The sequence below is a fragment of the Fundulus heteroclitus genome, chromosome 13 (assembly GCF_011125445.2).
Source record: "Fundulus heteroclitus isolate FHET01 chromosome 13, MU-UCD_Fhet_4.1, whole genome shotgun sequence".
Classification (NCBI taxonomy): domain Eukaryota; kingdom Metazoa; phylum Chordata; class Actinopteri; order Cyprinodontiformes; family Fundulidae; genus Fundulus; species Fundulus heteroclitus.
This window is the reverse complement of record NC_046373.1, coordinates 19,536,319-19,553,209: the sequence shown is the minus strand read 5'-3', so window position 1 is coordinate 19,553,209 and position 16,891 is coordinate 19,536,319. Positions and strand designations below refer to the sequence as shown.

Here is a 16,891-nt window from a genome sequence, read left to right as displayed (position 1 = left end):
AGATATTTGCCTAATATCTTTGAGTAAACACTATGGTAACACATTTTTTTCCCAGACGGTAATCAAACCATGAGAATATTACACCTATATTTGACTTTCCTGAAGAAGCACACGCTGCGCGTTTAACCTCATAACTGACTCATGAGCTCGTGTATTTTTAATGTCTGAGGATGTGATGGGTTTCTGAGTGGAGACAGGTAACCCTTACCCCCTCTGCTCTCACTGTCCGCTGGCTTCACCTGGATCGGACGGTTCATCTGGAAAGAGGAGAAGAGCAGAACAAGGTCAATTTACGAACAATAAAGCGATCGCTGCAATCAGTAACAAAATTAAGACATTTGTGGAGCAAAAAAAAAAAAGAAAAATGCATAGAAACTGGAAATAAATGTCAGTAACTGTGCTTTCAGCATGACATTTGCTCAGATTATATAAATGAATGTTTGTCACTACATAACATGCATGCTTACACAATTTAAGTAATTTGTCACGTAAAGCAATTATTGACATATAGATGCACGTTTTGTACACCTTTTCCGTATATGTTCTCTTCCCACTTCCCCATGAAGACCACAGCTGACACAGATATGTGTCATATTGCATTTGCAGTGTCATACAGCCCCCTCTTCCTCTCCCCGCCCTCTTTCAGAATCTGCTCTAATCCTGCTGTGGACCCCCCTTCCTCTGCCCGCACATACACACACACACACACACACACACACAAAAAACAAAAAAAAAAAAAACAGGAAAAGCACACACCCACGCGGGATTGGGGAAGTGATAAGATTAAGAACACTCGCCAGCTAATCTGGATTAAAGGAGCACGCAGCAGCGGAAAACAGAGAGATTCTGAGCTTGACGGAGAGGCAGAGATGGGTGGAAAGATAGTTGTAAAAACAAATACAAGGAAACGAGGAGACCACCCAACACTGACATGAATTAGCTAACCTTTTCATAATTCATTAAGTGCCAAGCCGCTGAAATGCCATTTCTCCTTCACCTCTCCATTGTCCTATTTAACTAAAGCTCTGTGTGAAATTGTGCTCACGTCAGTCCCTTTACAAGCTTGCCCTTCAAATGTATGGACCATGAAAACGGTGAAAAGGGGTACTGAATGAAACTAAGACAAAGAATGAACAAGAGAGGGCAGAAAGGGGAGACGGGTGGGATTGAGAGGGATTGAGGGGAATAGAAAGGAGCATATGGAGGAAAGGAGGGAGGTGGGGGAGGTGCGAGCAAACGAGGAAGGAGGGTTGGGTGACAAGTCGAGGTGAGAGCAACCGAGTGACACTCTGTTAACCGTGGCTTAATGAAGGTCTTAATTATGGGGCTGGTGACATTTCAGCCAGTCACTGATCTCATGCCACCGATTGATCCGCTGTGATCGGTCACCTAGAGACGATATCGATCCGTGCAGCGGTCGGGATCCTGCTGGCAGGGCCCGCATGAACAAACATCTCCGAGCTGCTGCCCAGCTGACCCCAACAGACTGAAACACCAGCAGCACCTGCTGCAGAGGCCTGCTGTGTCTCCTCATCACGAGCGTCCAATAGATCACACCAATTAATGGGATGATGGAGGGGGCCAGAGCCATCCTCACATCAGTCAAGCAAATGGAGGTCCGCTCCTGTAACCATTGAATTCTAGTTACAATTATTTCTAGAGCTTTGTTAGGTGTCTCACTTGATGATATGACAGGGCTCAGCACTGTTTACCACAGCAAAAAGTCACTTCTTATTCAGCCTGCACACCTACAACACAAACCACCACACATTATTTACAGTGTTTTCTTCATAATTTGATAATTATATAGATAGATAGATAGATAGATAGATAGATAGATAGATAGATAGATAGATAGATAGATAGATAGATAGATAGATAGATAGATAGATAGATAGATAGATAGATAGATAGATAGATAGATAGATATATTTGTAAATACAATCTCAGTTGGGTTACTTTTATTTCATACAAACTACTACTTTTCTAAATTCCTGTCACAGCTAGCTGTGCTGCAGTGCTGACACTATAGCATGTCTGAAACGTGGAATAATCACAGACTTTAGAAAAGAGGTCCTTTCTTTTATCTCTTTCTCAAACACACATTTTTTTAATCGTCTTAGGAAGCAAAAAGTGTAGATTCTGTTTTTGTTGTGTTATTGTGTTCTAAAGTCTGCCAACTTCCCACAGGGTTAACACAAACTTGTAGGCTGATAAACTGTAAATGCCACAGAATTTTAAAAAATGGGGAATACATACTAAATACGGCGCTTACCTTCTTTACATAGTCTTAGGGGGACTTTAGACAGAGATTCAGTCTTAGCTTTACTTTTGTAATCTATGCTCTACACTGCAGCTAATAGCAGTTAGCTGTGCAGCAATGCTATTGCTAGCTTGTATATAAACTGAAGCACTGTTGATTTAAAGATGCTACCAGTAGTAAACCCGTCCAGTATATGTATATTATCTTTAAGAATACACTTTTTAAAGCATAATTAAAAATTCTGTGGCAATTTTGCTAGTCTTATTACTGTCAAAAAACGGTGCTTATCCAACTTCCTGCAGTGCAAATAGTATGCAAATTGGAACTGCCATCAAGCGATCCCCGTTAAATGTTTCTGTTTAACATACAGGTAGAGATTCAAAAGGGCTGTTATTTTATCACTGTCCTGCTTTTTCGTTTATTTAGCATCTCTTCTAAGTCTAGGTTCGTGGATACTGAATGTGTAGATTTATTGTTGAGTTAATTTACTTTGTCCTTCAGCCATCACAAGGGGTGACAGCACCCATGGCCGCCCTCCTCATTTTAATAAATGCATGGTTTGGAAAACTGATTTAAGAACAAACAAAGATTGTTCAAAATTTAATCAAATAAACTGAATTGTTTCGCACTGAAACAGATTCTCTAAACATGGACAAACTCTTGACTTTATGTAATATCTTTGATTGATGTAATGAAAAAAAAGAAAAAAAGGGAGAAACATCCCTCATCCAATAATTTACCACAAGCTGACAAACAGCGAAGGCCGCTGTGGCGCTGATAAGGAGAGGAGCAGCAGATGGCTCAGGAGATTGGAATTAGAATATACAAGAGAGAAAACATGGAGAAGTGGAGGCCATAAAGGCTGCGCCACTTCAGATCAGCACAGTAAATAGGGTTACCCTGAGCAACACGAGGAAGAGACGCACGAAGAGGAAAAAACAAAAAAAAACAAATGAGAAGGACAAAATGTGCCTGCAGGTCAAGAGATGGTGGGATTAGATGTTTAAGGGGAAGAGGAGGGAGCGAGAAAAAAAAAAAATGAAAGACACCATACGTAAAAAGAAAAAGGAAGCGAGGATGGAGGGAGCGTTGATGCCTGTTGAATGTTGGCGCTGCCTCGAGAGCAGATGCAGGAGCAGGGAGGAAAAAATATCTCTCTCTAAGCCCGAACAGCTAACACACACTTTACAGTAATTTGCTCTCTCCCTCCTCCTCCTGTTGCTGCCCTCCCCTCCCCTCGGCTTGTTTACAAAAACAGTCCCATACTGAGTGCAGGCAACACACACACACAGAATAAAAAAATTAAAAAAAGAAAAGAAAGAAAGAAACAACACCTGATCAAAAAAAAAAAAAACGCCGTTATACGAGTGTGTTTTCGCTGCTTGGGTTTTGTAACGTCTCCGAACATTATACACAAATCAACCTTCAACTGAACAAACAGCTTTTGCTCCCAGGCGCTCAAATAAACTCGCTTTGCTTCCTGTGATGTTGCTGGGGGATTTGCCTGGGATTATGAGATATTAAATTCATAGATTATCCAATCAAATCGCAGCAACGCATGACCCTCTATTACCACCACACCCATGCGATCCACACTGACAAACACAAAAGGTGCGGCCGTCTCTACATTTTTTCCCCCCCGCAAATGGGTTTCAGACGGAGGGAGAGTTGAGCAACAATGACATTTTTTTTCCTCACCCCGCCAATCATTACCTCTGTTTTTGCTTTCTATAAACACGTCGCTGACGTCGGTTTTCGCTCCGGTTTCAACCCATTTTGTTTGTCTACCCTAAAAAGCGGCTGCTCTGAATGGTAAATAAATCAGCAGAACGCATCACCCCTGCTCTTTCAAGAACATTTCAGCGGGGAGGCAGAGCTGGGTGGGGCGTCGAGAGAGAGAGAGAGAAGAGAGAAGAGAGAGAAAAGAAGGAAAACGCGTGTGTGTATGTGGGGGGGGGGGGGGGGGTTACAAAGACAATTTTCCTGTCTTCACCTCCCCTCCCTTCTCCATCACACAGTGCTGGTCATTGCATCGTGCCGGTCGCTTAGCAACCTGGCATCCCTCGTCCCAGCCGTCTCCAGGCAACGAGACCTGCGACCGTAATCAACCTGCCACCTCCCCTGCCTCCCCCCCCCCCTCGACTGCTGCTTGTGCTTTGCTTTTGCTCCCTCGCTTCTTCTCCTCCATCCGCCTCCTCATCGCCAATGTGCGTCTTAACGCTTAGATACACATGTGAATTCCCACTGTGCAGGTGGAAATTGGGTGCATTCACAAGCAAAACAAAAAATAATAATAATAATAACTAAATACAAAATAGAGTTAATAAAAAAAACAAAGCAGATATACACAGGAGAAAGCGTTCTGATAATGTATCCACACGTGGATGCACACACAGATGCGTGCACACATGGGCAGACAGAAAAAAAAAAAAAAAGCAGAGACAAACCCTCTGCTGCCAGCCGCTCACTAAATCAATCAAACGCAAAGAGACGGACAGCAGAACGCTGCTACAGTTCGATAATATTTAATCAATGAGCGAGCATTCAGGGTAAAAGCTCCTTCCTCCGGTGTTGTCTCCAATCCTAACTGTGTTCGATAGCTTGTCCGGTCTTACAAAGGAGCTGACACTCAGCCGTTTCATCAGACAGCCAACAAGAAATCCCTCAAAGTGAACATCAAAGCGTAAATGTAAAACAATTGTTGCGTCGCTTCGGATTGTTAAATATTCATGGCAAGTGTTGTCTCACCCGATTCGGTGAAGCAAACGAGAAGGAGAACTAATTTAAGGACAGATTTACATGTTCCCTTTTTCTTTTCTTTCTTTTTTTTTTTTTACTATTTAGACTTTAGCATGCTTTCAAAGCTTTAAACATTAATCCACTCATCCATTGTCCAAATCATATCTTAGAATTGGAAAACATTATAAATGCTGAAAGTATGAAAAAAAAAATAAGTCCCAGACATGCTTTCCGCTAGTCTTCAGTGCAGATGACTAATGTAAAAACGCATTTCGGAAGCAAAAAAAATATTTTTGAAAGGCCAACTAAAAAAAAAAAAAAAATGGAAGGCAAAACCGCATGTGGCTGATGACGTAGTGTCTGTAATGGCACTGTCTCTTGGGTCTTGAAACATATCGTTTACTTAACAAGAAAAATTTAATTTTAATAAGAATATGTTGAATAGATGTATGGCTACTTATTGGAGAGACAGAAAATAGATGGAGTGAGCCCTTTTGAAATTAAAATGAACTATGGGTGAGCTCTTTAAAAGTAAGAAGCAGGAGCGCAAAATTCTCCTCGCCCATTAGAAGCATTTAATCTGTTGGAACCCCTTTTTTGTCACAGGATTGTGAAATAATTGAATACTGTATTTATAGGAAGGAATAGCCAAAAATTAAAGAATGAGGATACAACAGTAAACAATCAACGCCAAGGCTCAGACAGATAGCTCAAGCAAGGAGTGGACCTCTGGGGCAATTAGCATGTGTTGTTAACAAGCATAAAGTTTATTAGGTATGAAAATGCTTTTTTTCTTTTACCAATAGCTAGCTGTGGCATGTTTTTTTTTCCCCCCCCCCCCCCCCCCCCCCCCCCCGCTATCTCTGAGCCAAATGAAATAAAGAGCTGCAGATCTCTGTGTTTTCTTCCCTTCCACGTGTGTAGCACTAGAAGTGACCTTTTAAGGTTAAACAACATGTTGTGGGTAACCACCTGCAAACGGACTTATAGAGTAAAGCCTGGTTTATGCTTGACGCATCCGCGATGTCCGCATGGCCATGTTATGTCACTTTGGCTACTATGCCCCTCCACGCAGTCAAAGGTTTCCGCTCTGCGCACCGTGGAAAATGTCTAACTACGTGAACGGTCCCGCACGGAAAAACATGGCAGACAAGTAAGCGCTCCTTTTGGCGGAGGTTCGTAAACGTAGACACCTTCATGATTCAGCCTCAGAAAGATTACCGTGATCAACAAATTGTTAAAATCGCCGTCACTGTTGGAACAAAGCAAGAGGCTTAAAGCTACAGCTGGTAATCCCGTTCAGAAACACTTTTTGTTATACTGGGTGAAATCGTCCTTCAAACCTGACAGTAGTTAATACATTATGTATTCACAAAAAGGAGGTTAAAATAAAATCATTCTCTGTGGAAGCTTCAGCCCTGTAAAAACTATAACCAATCTCTGCCGTTCGGTCCAAAGGGCATGGATATGTCATTGTTTTGTTTCTGCTCTCACTTCCCCCTGTCCCTCAAGTTCTGGGGAAATCGCCTTATCTATTGTTTGTCCCACATGTCAATCATTCTGACGCTCTCACCTAACGCCAGTGTCCTTGCTCTTTCCTTCCTAGTTTCCGCTTGCTGGCTGTGCATGCACACTTCTAGTGTTTATGTACCCAGTTAGCTTAGCGGCTAGGTTAGCGGTTAGCCGTTCATTGTAGCTACACAGCTCTCACTGTATACGTTGAACATGGCTGAGAGTTGCAAGAAGCGAACTGTGTTCATGTAAATTTAGTTCACAATACTAGTTATCTATATATTATACTCATAGGACAAATCTATCAGTAAAATTCTGTTTATAATAGTATCCATCTCTATATTTATTCAGTAAAAACCCATGTCCTGTACTTATAGAACTATTGTTTATCCTGCACTTGCTGCTATTGCACTTCTGGTTAGACCTAAACTGCATTTCGTTGCCTTGTACCTGTACCTGTGTAATGACAATAAAGTTGAATCTAATCTAAATCTAATCTAATGTTTACGAGAAAAACAACAAGGCCTCAGTGGAAAGAAATAAGACCAGAGTGGATGTGGGAGATTTATTTCACGCGAACACCCCGACGAGCGGAAGAGCAAAGTAAGATGGTCTTGCGCATGCACAGCTATTCAAAAAGGGACTTGGGGAAACTTCCGGAAAAATGGTTGATTCTAGCTTTAAATGTTGGAAATAACAGTGTTTTCTGCTTCTATGTGTAGTGGGGTGTATTACGCATTGCCTTGGAGGCACGACGTTACCCTCTAGAGTCTAGCAGAACAGTGGTACTTCAGTCAATACCCTCTGGAGATTTCAGGTAGACTGACCTCGGCTCAGAGCACCCGGTTTGACGTTGTTTTATTCTTTATGCACGTACACTCAGCGAGGAAATGAGACATGCGGACACAACGTCTGCAGCATTTATGCTTCCTCTGAAGTAGTATTGTTCTCTTAAAGAGGGTAGCGTCGTGCTCCTACGCCAAGCACACAACACCCCACTACACATAGAAGTAGAAAATATAGTTATTTCCAACATTTAAGCCTCTTGCTTTCTTCCAAGAGTGACTGCGACTTCTGTCCGGGAATTGTTAACAATTTGTTGATGACTGTGATCTTTTTGGGCCGAATCATCAAGGTGTCTATATTTACGAACCTTCCGCCCAAAAGGAGCGCTTGTTCGTCTGCCATGTTTTTTATGAGCAGGACTGTTCACGTGGTAGAAACTTTCCTAGGTGCGCGGAGCAGAAACTTTTGCCAAGCGCAGAGGGGCGTGGTAGCCGAAATGGCGTAACATGGCCGCGTGGAGCATAAACGAGGCCGAGCAGTTCTGCAGAATGGATAAACCTCTATGGAAATGTTCAATATATGAAACCATACACAAGATGATTACTTTGCCGTCCCCTCTTACGTAGCCTTTTGTGTTTTGCATGGATGCAAGCTCCAGAGCTTTTATCTTCTGCCGCATTTGGGTATGTTCTTGGCTGACTTGTGTTTTCTTTATTTCTTTCACGTTTTTTTTTTTTTCCCCGGCTTTTGCCATGTGTGTTTTGTTTTTTACATGTTTCTGGGTTTGGGAGGTAAAATCGAATAAGATAATTGTGAGCTACAAGCTTGAACACAGTTGAAAAGGCGATTTATACCCTTCAAAGTTCAGGGCCTAATGAGACTTTTGAGACAACAGTTCCCCAACCCCCTAAAAAAAAAAAACACCCCATCTCGCCGTAACAGATGTCTGTATTTAAGCTGATAAACACACTGCCTCAGTGCACCTCCAGCACCCCAGCTCCACTTTCATTATTTCAAACTTTTCATTCATTTCTTCCTCTCCTCCCAGCCTCATTATTGCACCCCCACACCCATTTTCCCTCTAATTCACACCCTTTTATCACCTTCGTAGATCTAATCTGCATTCATCACTACAGTTGGCCCAGAGTGACGTACAAAGGACGAGCCCCCTCTTTTTTCTTTCTTTTTTTTTTTTTTTTTTTCCCGGCTGCTGTTGTTGTTGTCAGTCAGCGCCGCCTGTCCTGCATCGTGCCCGTTTATACGCATGCATATGTAAATGAGACGACGCATGAATGCACACTTGACTCCGCGCAAATTCATCAAGTGAAGACACTCGCTCCAAGGCGCTCTAATTGCCATCATCATAATCATCCATATCTCGCTGAGGTTAGGATATAAGCTAAACACGAAGGCGCCGCTTTCTCCTATTATTGTCAGACAAGGGAAGTGACATATAGCGGGTCAAATGTTCACTTCATGAAAGCCTGCTCTAGCGCTCAGTGAAACATCAGTTTTCTCTTGTAGCACATAAAATGACCACTTAATCTCCTCGCATCGTGAAGGAAAAGACTGAAATGGACCAATGCTAACAGGTATATGGGAAAGATAGTGTCGCCCTGCAACTGATGTTCATCTCCAGTAGGATGTTTGCTGACACATTAAGGGTACAAGTTATGACGTTCAGCATTACGACTTCCTATCTCGTATCCTGCGTAAAAAGCTAGGGCTATGTTTAGTTCATGCATTTTTTTTATTTTTTTTATTATTCTTGTCTGACTATCGATAAAACCCCTCTGTCTGCACTGCCTGCATCCCAGCGTCTGAGTAAATGTCAGGATTAGTCAGATGTTCCACTCAGAGAGCGCTCGTTCCTCTCATATGGGCAGCTTAAATGTAGAAGCACAGGCTTCATCCTCGCACGTGCTTCAGACTGTGAATGAAGAAACCTAGGAGGAGCTCTTGATAATAATAATAATAATAATAATAATAGTAATAATAATAATAATGTAAAGAAATAAACTTTTGTTCATCCAGCCATCTTGTTGGATGCGTGCTCTCCACGGAAACACTGCTGCACGAAAGCAAACACAAAAGCACACACCCTTCATTAAACTGTGTTAGCGTGAACACCTGCCCACCCTTCCCCCGCTGTGCAAGCAAACACACACACAGAGCTCATTTTCCCCCCTCTATTTGTCACTATCAAATTCAGATGGCAGTTTGAAAACAAAGACTTAGGCATAGATATATATTTTACAACGCCAACAACAAGAAACGTGTTTTTTAGCCAAGTCAGGCAAACCGTTTGCCTCGTTTCACATCATGTTCTGTATACATTGAAAGCTGGATTCGGGACTAATAATCTCTTTCAAGTTACAAGTCGGAAAACTAGTTGGATTTGATCATCGTTGTGTTAAACCACTATGCTAAGTAGTATTAGCAACACAGGCTAATGGGCATGTATTTTTCCTGCACTCAAACACTGTACCAACATGTTCCCCCCTTAGAGGCTGTAAAGTGCACTCATTGTGTGACTGATTTATTCAAATGACAAAGAAACAGAAGTGCAAATAAACAGGACACTTCTGTAGCTTTCATCAAATTTCCTTTGGTTCAGGTTGATATAGAGGTAGGCACTTTTAATTCAAACTAAAGAGACGTTTTAAAACGCAGGCATTTTGAAGGCACCAAAACAAGAGATTTACAGTTGTGGCCAAGTGTGATCTCCACTCTTTACTCTTTAAGAGCTATGATAAAAGAAAATATAACAACACTAAGAATATTTGTTCTTGTCCTCCTGCCATTAGTGGCTATTATACATTACAAGAAGAGAATAATTTCACACTATATGTGAGGGAGCGGTCTGTTAAAAACAAGGTAACATCATCATTCACCTCTTATTATATATCAGAGACAAAATTATAACAGACTTGGTATTTAAATGAGGCTTGGTGTTATAGATTAGTAATTAGTCTGGTTTGCATTGTTAGCACAGTTAGCCTAAAAAAAAAAAACATTCCCTGACAGACAGAGGCTGAAAGCTTAAAGAACTAAAAGCCTATATTTTTGAAGTATCACATTTAAAAAGGTTGATGGAAACGACAAAATTCAAAATTACTTCTTGAATTTAGCAAAAAGGTTTTAACGCTCGCTTGAGGTGTTTTTTATTATTATTAATGCACAAAACAGGAAATGGAAACACATTTGCCAAATAAGTTCTGACATAATGAACATTTATCTCACATGACTGATGCAAAAAAAATAACTTCTTGTCTTATCATTTTTAGACACCTAAATATCACTGTTTTAGTCATAGTGATACATTTTTATAAGTGCTAGGTAGAAACTAATACTGGCTAGACTGATCTTGGACTTCCAGTTGCAACAAACAGGAAAAAAATATTTAAATTGGTTATTGTTGTTTTCACCGACCAGAAAAAGTATCAGTCACTAAATCTGGTACAAATATACAATATGCGTTTCGTACTCTTAAGCAGTCTTTAAAAGTATGGAATTTGGTTTTATTAGTTTCCATTTACGGATAAATTTAGTAAGGAACGTTTATTAGGCTTTAAGGCTTTATTTCTAAACATTTCAGCATGGCCAGCATGCATACGGTAATCTGAGGACCAGGTGAAAGAGAAACAAACATGGGAAAAAAGAGAAAGAGAAGCGCCGTCTACGTCAAGAGACAAAGGCATTAAGACTATTTTTTGTTAACTGCCCTAAATGGACAAGTATTTAAAGAAAAACAACCGTTGCTTTATTGGTTTTCTCGGTCTCTAGACTCTTCGGTAAAGGCTTTAAACTGTGCTATTGACTCTTAAAATTGGTCTGGCTTACATACCAGAAACATCCTATTTTGTGGGATTTGTATAGATATTAGAGCTCACAATCATTTCAAGAATCTATATCTCAGTGTTGAATAATCCAGGATGTTACAAATTTTAGTATTACAGATTTGATTTTGAGTCAATGCCTAAAAAGCTTGGACATATCCCTTTACCACAGTGTTAATTTAGAAAAATTGCTGGAAAAAGCATGACATTGTAACATTTGTGTGTGTGTGTTTTATTCACAGGGTTTATCCAAGTGTCTGGTGTACCCAAAGCTTGAAATGGGCCAACACCAACTTTTAGCCAGTGTCACTGCCAGTTAGTTTTGTTGGCATAACGTCTCTTATTTTTAAGATAAATGTGCTTTTTGTTAACCAGTATTAGTGTTACTAACTGTAGGCAAGGTAATTCTAGCTCTGTGGGAGGAGTAAACTTACAACTGAACAGTTGTGGGTTCAATTCTAGCTTACATCTTTCTTGGCACAAGTCAATATGCTCTTCGGCAATGTCAGATCTGGGAATCAGGGTGTGAATGTGTGTGTTTTTGGTTCCTGCTGGATAAATGGGGATAGCGTAAAAGTACTTTGTGTAGGTTAGTAAGACTAGAAACACTTTAAACTACATAAACTACATTACCCACAAGACACTGGGACGAGACACAATGACCACAGACAACACAAATGATGCTGCTGTTGCCAAGTCATGGCTGAGTGCTCAGCACTACACGGCTTCAGATTTAGGGGGTTGAGGCGATGCCTGAAACAATGATTGGTTGAATTTTCTGGAGGAAGAGCAGGGCAGGTTTGGTTGTATGCCAGCAATTGCCCATTAGACAGGTGGAGTTGAGAATGTGATTTTTACCATCAGTAAGTAAGGAAATGTATTGACATGAAGGTTTTATACCCTGTTATTTATTTTTTTTAATTACATGGCAGACCCCTATGCCCTGACTTCACTTACTGAATGTAGCAATCTATTCACTAACAGTGTTATTCGCACAGCTAAAGCACAAATTAATGTTTTAATACAACAGCTGTCTCCACTTTTAAGGTTCTAGGCAGCCATATTGGATTTTAAGGTTGGAGCTTGTATCTGGGGTTCCATTTTATTCTGAAGCTTTGATCTCTTCATGCGTGTTCTAAACAATTTTCAGTTTTTCTCAACAATCAAACAAAGAAAAAAAATAATAATAAGAGTATTTGTCTATTAACAGCACATTGTAACAAGAAAAACCACAAAATTCACAGTAATGTATAGTTTTGGTCTATATGGATGGGTCACATTTGGTTTATACTTTTTGTTCTTTATTAATAAGCACAACAGATTATAACTGCTAATATCTGCTGCAGGATTGTTAACTCTTCAGTCGATTCATATGTATGTTGGATGTTCATGTACGAGGAAACAGTTATAAGTAATGATGTATCAGCTTCTTAAAGGTGTGTTTTACCTGATTTAAGCACCAATAGATAGTTGGAAGGCTAATGTTGCCCAGTATAAAACAGCAGAGTTAAGACAAAATGTGCATTTTCCTAAACTAAAAACAAGTAAAAGTTGGGAAAAAAAAGCAATCCAAACCAACCTGGCCCTGAGTTCAGTTTATCTATCCACACAGGGGCATGATTACTGCCTGACCAGTAGAATAAACAAATCCCTTTTACAGAACGTGACGAACAACATGAAGTAGGCTACAAGATTTCAGAAAGACACACATCGTCCCGAGATTTAAAGAAATTTAAACAAAAGACAAGAAACAAAATCAGTTATATGTATCAGTCAGGAAAGGGGCTACAGATCAATTTGTAAGGTTTTGGGACTCCCAACAAACCAAGGGCGGCGTTATCCATAAATGGAGAACACTTGGAACAGAGGCAAATCTTCCCAAGGGTGACCAATCTACCAAATTTATACCAAGAGGGCATCAAGGCCTCATCCAGGAGGTCTCAAAACAACCCGGAACAACATCTAAAGAACTGCAGACCTCGTCTGTTTCAGTTGTGATTGTTCATGATCCAACAAAAAGAAAGAGACTGGCCAGAAAATGGCTTCCCTTAAGTAGTTCAACACGCTGCTGAGCCAAGAAAAAGGCCTGCCCCACATTTACTAAAAAAAAACATTTTTATGATCCCAAGACTCAGGAAATGTCAAGTGGACTGATGACAGTAAAAGAGGATGATGGTAGTATTATGGCCTAGGGACGGATTGCTTGAACTATGAACTCTGAACACTACTGGAAAGTCCTGAAGGAAAAGGTCCACTTTGTGATTGTCCTCAAATTGTCTTTGTATGACATGAAAATCTGTTTGATGATCTGAAATATTTACGTTCAACAAAAAAAAAAAGAAGAAACAGAAATAATCTGTAAGGACGCATATACTTCTTCACACTTTTTTACGATATGTGTTCATGTGAGGAGGTTTTCTATGTTGTCTAAATCTGCATGCTAAGCTAAGTTAGACTGCTTTTAGCTACAGGTTTAAAAATAATCAAAAAGACACGGTTAACAAGCATCTGTCCCAAAATGTCTGGCTTTTCCTTCTGTCCACAGTCTGGGATGTTGTTTAAACCCAACTGTTCAACAAAGATTGTACCCATATGTCTTAAAAACCTTAAATATGTTATGTTTCTGATCACAGAGGTAAACTAGAAAAAGATCCCTTGCACATTTAAAACGTGGAAGACATAGAAATGTTTCGTTTTATTGTTCTTTACAAAGGTTTTCACAAATCGGGCTGATTCCTTTTCAGTCATGTTAATCATGCAAATACTTAGCTCTACTAACCGGCTATGAGTTACTCTGTTTGGGATCCTGATCTGTGAAACACCTTGACTTAATGTGGCACGCTGAGGAGGTCACCGTCTCCACACAAATGGCCAGAGACAGGAACGAAGCAGCAACAGCAAAAAAGGAAGAGGTGTCCAAGTAGGACAGAATGAGTACAGCTCAGGAAGATCTTCCCTCTTCCAAATCTCAATTTCCACACTCAGAGAGGAATCTGGTTTAGTGCCTGGGCCTTTTTTTTTTCTTTTTCTCCACAGCTCCACCACTTTCACTTCGTTCCCTTGCCTTTACCTGCTTTTTTTCGTTTTCCTCTTTCTCACTTAGAGACATACTCTCTCACCTGAAATTAGACACAATGCCAGGTGTCACTCCGATACATCCATCTGCTCGCCCCTGCCTGGCTTCTATCTCTTCCTTTCTTTTTCCCCCCCCGTCTTTCTTCTTTTCCATTGTTAGGGGAGACAAAGGAGCAGTAAGAGTGACTCTTTTTACCCAAAAAGAGAGGGAGGGGAGGGGGGGTGAAAAAAAGGCAGCACTGAAAGTTAATGACATCTTTCAGCTTTCTCCCCTTTCAGGTGTGCTTTCATTTAGGATTTTTTTTTTTCCCTCTCACTCCTATAATTGCTATCATGTTATTCCTTTTGTATCACCCCGGCCATGAGATGCCAAAGTTAATTATTCTCTGGCAGCGCAGGTGCAATTACGTGACAATTACACCACAGCTGGTGGCAGGGGTGGAAGCAGATCTTGTCCTTGTGGGCGTGTTTGGAGCTAATAAGACGGTTTTTCTGTATTTTTTTTTTTCTTTCCTCCTCCCCATCTTTGGCGAGTCGGAGCGGGAAGGGGGGGGGCAGGGAAGGATTGGCAGAACACAGGAGGGTTTAGCTTGTTCCACATGGCTTAGAGGTAAGAGGTTGTGAGGAGGAGAGCCGCTGGAGTAGAAGCAGAAGGGGGTAGAGGGCTTTATCGCGGGCGCAGGGCCCTGCTGATCCTGTATGAGAGGTCAGGAGGGGTTACCCTACGGTCACGCTAACAATGGGATTTCTTTTATCGCCGTCCTAATAGCATCCGTTCCTTACAACCGCCTCAACATCCCCCAGCTGCTTCATGCGTGCCAATACAACAACCATCCAGTGCTGAAACCTGGCTGGAAAGTAAACATAAATAAATTAACTAATCACGTTTTTTTACGATCGAAACGTTGAAATGTCCACGGTAGTCCTCAGTGGTGATTCTTGCATGAATGTTTTTCTACCTTTTCCTCTAATCTTGATACATTTATAAAAGAGACGTATAAATAGTAAGTAGACACCCAGCTTAAAAGACGAATCTACACACAACAAGATTTCAGCTATATTTGGAGGGAAACGGATTAATCCCCTTTTTTCCCCAAACCTGTTTTTAGAGAATCTGTAATCAGTGTAGAATAATCCGGTCCAGATTTGACTGGTCTTTGCAGCAGCAGCTTTTGATATGGGAGAAAAAGGCTCAACGCCCAGGGCCGCACAGTCCTGGGGAGGCAGCAGTGGCGCTCGTGAGAAAAATAAGAAAGCCATTGTCCTCCGCTGTGATCCAGGTGACTTGTGCATTTCATAGTTTTGTGAATGGCTCGGAAACGTTCCTGATGGTATCGGACACGCAGCGCTAAATTAAAGCACCTCTTTTATTTATGCAGCCGGGGCTGAATTTGATCATTTAGTACTCAGACTGCTTAAACCTGAAGTGGGTTATTCTACACTTTAAAACACAGTTTAAAATGAAAGCAGCCTTTTATTTATCTTTCTTGTTTTAAAAGATAATTTTTTTCTAATTGTTTTGCTTTTTTAAGGTTGACACAAGTGTGAAAAGCACCGCATATAGACGACAAGACAAAGCTGGACGCAATTATCCTACGCTGATTACAGCTGTTTGGGATTTTGACCCATTGGTCCATGTGTTTTTAGAAAGTAGAAGACCTATTCGCAGGTCAAATTTCCTTTAGTTTTCCTGATAAGATATTTGATAAAAACTTTTTTCTTTTTCTTTTTGGAAAGCGGGCCACATTGTGAAAGCTCGTGCCTGTGGGGGTTGATAGAAGGCGGCTAGAGGATGGGCTTCCCCCAGAGCAGCAGTCATCCAAGAGTCGCCACTTGGTTTACAATTCTGCTCTTTATGTTTGTCAAACTCCGTGGCGCCAAAAAGCATGGCAAATTCTGAGTTTTAACATGATATTAATGGTTTTATATCTTTAAAACTGCATTGTTCTACAAACTTAAGCAAACAGTGTGGCGGATGTGGATGCTCCATAGTGTCAGGAGTAGTCTTGCTCTACAAATCAGACATGCCTCTTTCGATATATATATATATATATATATATATATATATAGATAGATAGATAGATAGATAGATAGATAGATAGATAGATAGATAGATAGATAGATAGATAGATAGATAGATAGATAGATAGATAGATAGATAGATAGATAGATAGATAGATAGATAGATAGATAGATAGATAGATAGATAGATAGATAGATAGATAGATAGATAGATAGATAGATAGATAGATAGATAGATAGATAGATAGATAGATATAGATATATGAATTGTTTTATGGCACCTGGATAGTGAGCCACATCCCCCATATGAAAAACAGACTCTAGTAAACCTCTATTCTGCAAAGGATAGTTGGATAGTTGATCCCCACCCCGCCAAGCATTCTGAACCCTATTTTCTTAGATTAAAGAGGAAACACATGCCCCATTACTACTGCATCATGTATCAGGTGCTTTATACTATATAAAATATCTACGCAGGGCACAAGCGATGGAGCGTACACAGATGTGGTAGTCTGGGGCTCAGTTTCCAACCTTAAGACCTTTGCTGCATGTATTCCCCCTTCTCTCTCTGCTTATTTCCTGTACTCATTAAAGGCAAGTGGCAACCACCCCGCCCCCACCTAAATTGTTTCCTTGCTTAAATATGGAAACTTTT

At 40.7% G+C, this 16,891-nt stretch overlaps 1 protein-coding gene across 2 annotated transcripts in view; it reads right to left on the bottom strand.

Moving 5' to 3' along the window:
• Positions 1 to 16,891, bottom strand: part of celf3a (cugbp, Elav-like family member 3a) — a 49,064-nt gene that overhangs the window by 23,768 nt on the left and 8,405 nt on the right. For both annotated transcript variants that reach the window (XM_012875380.3, XM_012875382.3), the window contains exon 4: positions 209 to 257. In XM_012875380.3, the coding sequence (XP_012730834.1) occupies positions 209 to 257 (49 nt within the window). The remainder of the gene's footprint in view (positions 1 to 208; positions 258 to 16,891) is intronic.